Here is a 3,743-nt window from a genome sequence, read left to right as displayed (position 1 = left end):
TAAACTCAACGCAGTTTAGGTAAATTTCCTCTTCTTTGTGATATTCTACTGTCACACAGCGACCTCTAGTGGAGCCTGTTCAGCAGCACAAAGCGGCAGGCGGATTGTTTCTTCACTACGAGATTGATGAAATTCTGCTCAGGTAAAAAGTTCAGGCAGTGACACAAATATTTCTGTACATTGTAACRAACATTCAAAGACTTTTATCGGACAAATACATCAAATCTATTAATATYTGAGACAAATCCTGAGAGATAGTAGCTTGTTCTTGTTTTATTAATACTCAAAATCTAGTGCATAACTARAACATTTTTTGTAAATGTAGATGCAACAAATGCAGATTTTAGCAGTATTTTTTTTAAAAATAAATCTTGCATTAAATTTCCACAATAACATGACACAAGTATGAGTAACATTTGTTATTTTTTCTCCCTTTAAAGCACACGTCAGTATCCCCTGTTTTTTGTAAATRTTTTATATTTTTCTTTGTTTTAAGCCTAAAATCAGAAATAAARTGGTGGTTCTTTAAAAATTACCATTTATTTCCTTTTGGGGATATRAAGATGTCTTTCCACAAAAGGTTACACAAGTTTTATTGAGCTGGACAAACAGCTCTACCCTAGAATATTTCAGAATATTTGATCATGCTTCTGCAGAGTTCACATATTTATTGTAGACCYTGGAAAAGTTATTTGAAAATGAACTAGCATTGACATGTCACAAACAAAGTCTTCTTATTATAGGGATTTCATGATGCAAATTAAGTAGTGTACACCCTGGATAAATTAAAATAATGGGCCCCAAATCCAGTCGTGTTTGAGCCCCCATAAGATGTTGTACCGGCCCTGGAAAGGAGACTACAAACATAAGCAAGAAAACACTAAGACGAGACCAGAACTGAACTTTCTMGTTYATGTGGGTTTAAAAACTAYACATAATCATACCAACACTGAAACATGRCAGTTGCAGCATCATGCTTAGGGGATGCTTTCCGTTAGTAAAGTAAACTGAAGATCGTGACTGTACGGAAAAAAATGTGGAATAGTTCAAAATGTACAAATACCGGTAATTTTGAAAGTATTGTAGATTGTAGATAATGATTTTTCAGACACAATTAGTCTTGGGCTGAGCGATATGGACTTAAAGTTTTATCRCAATATTTTGTGGTATTATTGTGATAACGATAAATGACGATAAGAACTATTTATTACCTCCGCTTTAGCTAAGCGATCATAACCCTGCAAACACAAATATTGCTCTAGAAAAATGTTCCCATTAGTTATATGCTTCTTTATAACACCAGTTACGCACCAAAAAGTGTGATCTATATCACTAAACTGCACACAGTGACTGCATTTAATCATATTTTAAAATATTTATTGATACTTTCATTGAACAGAGGAGAAAATAGCAAAACTAACAATCCCAATAATATGGACAGTTCTGAGAGCTCTTCAACATCAATAATTTGAATAAATCAGAATGATCATACTAGGAAATGTATCACAATAAATGATAAACGATACGATAAAAGCCCATCTGTAAATCAGTTCACTGAATTTCACACAAAAAGAAAGGTTACCYTAAATGTCTAAATTGGAAATATGCTATTTAATGTTTGTCATRTTATCTTAAAGAAATGCAAAACAAATGTATTTTGTTTTTCAAAATGACACAAGCTGGGTCAGAAATAACTGCACAAAAATAATGTAACCAGAGAGACAATGTCATTAAAGTGACTTGATGCATCCTAAATGATAAGGTTTGCATGCACAGACCCCCTGGAGGTCTGAGTCCTTGTAAAGGTTTCYTATCCACCCAGTTTCAGCCTTGATCTCCGTGTGCATAGTAAATCGGGGTGGAGGTTACATCAAACCAGCACTCGGCTTGGGAAACATCAGTGTCAGTTTCCTCTGGAGCTCCTGTGCGGCCTTGGTGATACTGAAGGTTGTGATCTTTTGTCATTAGGAAGAAACGATGGATTTAAACACACGGACTCCTGCCGCTTTAGACGGTCGATGATGCCAAAAGATTAGATCAACCGAGGCAGAAATGTGACAACACTTGTTTAAGGGGATTCAGAGCACTGACAGCTCCCGGCCTGCCTTCGCAGGGCCACCGACTCAGACGAGGAAAACCCGAGGATCACGGCCTTCCGTCCGGATGACACCGGCAGGAGCGAGCCGCACCGCTTTGTGTAGCTAGCATTAGCTAAGCTAACAAGTGCCTCCTTAAATTTGACTTAATTATAAATGGATATCTCAGTTCAAAAAGAGTTATATCGGGTGCTTGGACCGAGGAGCTGTTGATGAGTTTGCTGTCTCTGAAATGGACGGACCACATCTTTTATAGGACCGTGTCCGGCTGTGAAAACTGCTAAAGGTTTTCCAGGTGAGACCTTCGTCCTAGCTAATATTAACCTTAGCTCRCTAGATAACTCCGCTATCCTTGCTAATCGCTCTAATTTTGTGCTGCTATTTCTATTTGTTTCTGGTGTTTATTCCATTGTGACAACCTTTTTGGTGAGGTACAGTTTTGTTTTTTGTAAATTAACTGTAGGGTAAAATGTTAATTAGCACGGCCAACATTGGACAGGTTAGGTAATCTCAATCCGGTGGTTGTCAGGGWCGTCGACTGTTTTTAATCTGACTTCTTTTTAGTAGATTTCCGTGAAACTGGTTAAATATTTTAATCAGTATTTACGTTAAACACGGTTTAACGTCCCAAACTGTCATGAATCATACTGTTAAAGCTTCTTTCTAAAAGTAAMGCCATTTATTTCAGTGCGGTTTGAATCATTACAGGTATTTTCTAACGTTTTTTCAATAATAAACATTGATTTAATTTAATATCTGCTGGTATTTTTGCTAACATACATTTATTTTGCAATGTTCTGTCTGATACTAGGTATGTCATTGCTTTTTTTAAAGAGCATTTTATTAATTTTGGATTTTAATATTAACAATTTTAAATATAACAATATAAAATACATACACATTTCCAAAAATGCAATAAAAAAAAAATTCCTCTGTTGCTTTTTGTTATCCAGGTTCATCAAATTAAATTAGAAAATGACTGAAAAGTTTTATATTGATAATTAAAATTAAATTAAAATGTTTAATTTTATTTAAAAAAGCAATTGCTAATTGGTGTAGGCTGTATTAATAAACTCATTAATTTCATGTCTTATTTATTCTATTTAGGATTTATGGTTTACAACTACAATATTTAAAATATAGACGTATGTTTTTCAGGAAACTAAAACATATCATAAGACCAATAATCATTAAAACAGAAATGTCTGCCTACAGAAGACTATGTCCATGTTATATAGTGTATGCACTGTGGTGGTTGGTTTGTTTCAACATGTTTTCATGAGGAACTTTACAAAAAAAAGTCAATTCAATCAAATACATTCCAATTAAGTTCAGTTCATGATATAGTTAGTTTAAAAAGTTTTCTGTCAGCTGATTGCCTCGAGTCACTGACTTGCATTTTAGCAACATTGCGTGCATTGTTGACTTTGCAGCAATCATGCATGTAGCGACAGTGGAGAGGAAAAACTCCYCTTTAACAGGGACAAACCTCCATCAGAACCAGAACCAGGCTCAGAATGAGCGTGACCATCTGGGTTTGAGAAGACAGAGCAGGACAACGGTCAAGTCAAAAGTCTTGATCATTTTTGGGAAGGACATTGCTTGGCCATTACTAACATTTCTACTCTGAAAATCTTTTTTTTTTTT

The 3,743-nt window shown here is 35.1% G+C and overlaps 1 protein-coding gene across 1 annotated transcript in view; it reads left to right on the top strand.

Moving 5' to 3' along the window:
• Window positions 1-1,669: 1,669 nt before the first annotated feature.
• Window positions 1,670-3,743, top strand: part of LOC103481327 (serine/threonine-protein kinase tousled-like 2) — a 16,683-nt gene continuing 14,609 nt past the window's right edge. The window contains exons 1-2 of the mRNA XM_008436727.1: window positions 1,670-1,683; window positions 2,114-2,197. Coding sequence (XP_008434949.1) covers window positions 1,670-1,683; window positions 2,114-2,197 — 98 coding nt within the window. The remainder of the gene's footprint in view (window positions 1,684-2,113; window positions 2,198-3,743) is intronic.

Source organism: Poecilia reticulata, linkage group LG19 (assembly GCF_000633615.1).
Source record: "Poecilia reticulata strain Guanapo linkage group LG19, Guppy_female_1.0+MT, whole genome shotgun sequence".
Lineage (NCBI taxonomy): Eukaryota > Metazoa > Chordata > Actinopteri > Cyprinodontiformes > Poeciliidae > Poecilia > Poecilia reticulata.
Note: the sequence above shows the minus strand (reverse complement) of the source record. Positions and strands in the feature narration are given on the sequence as shown.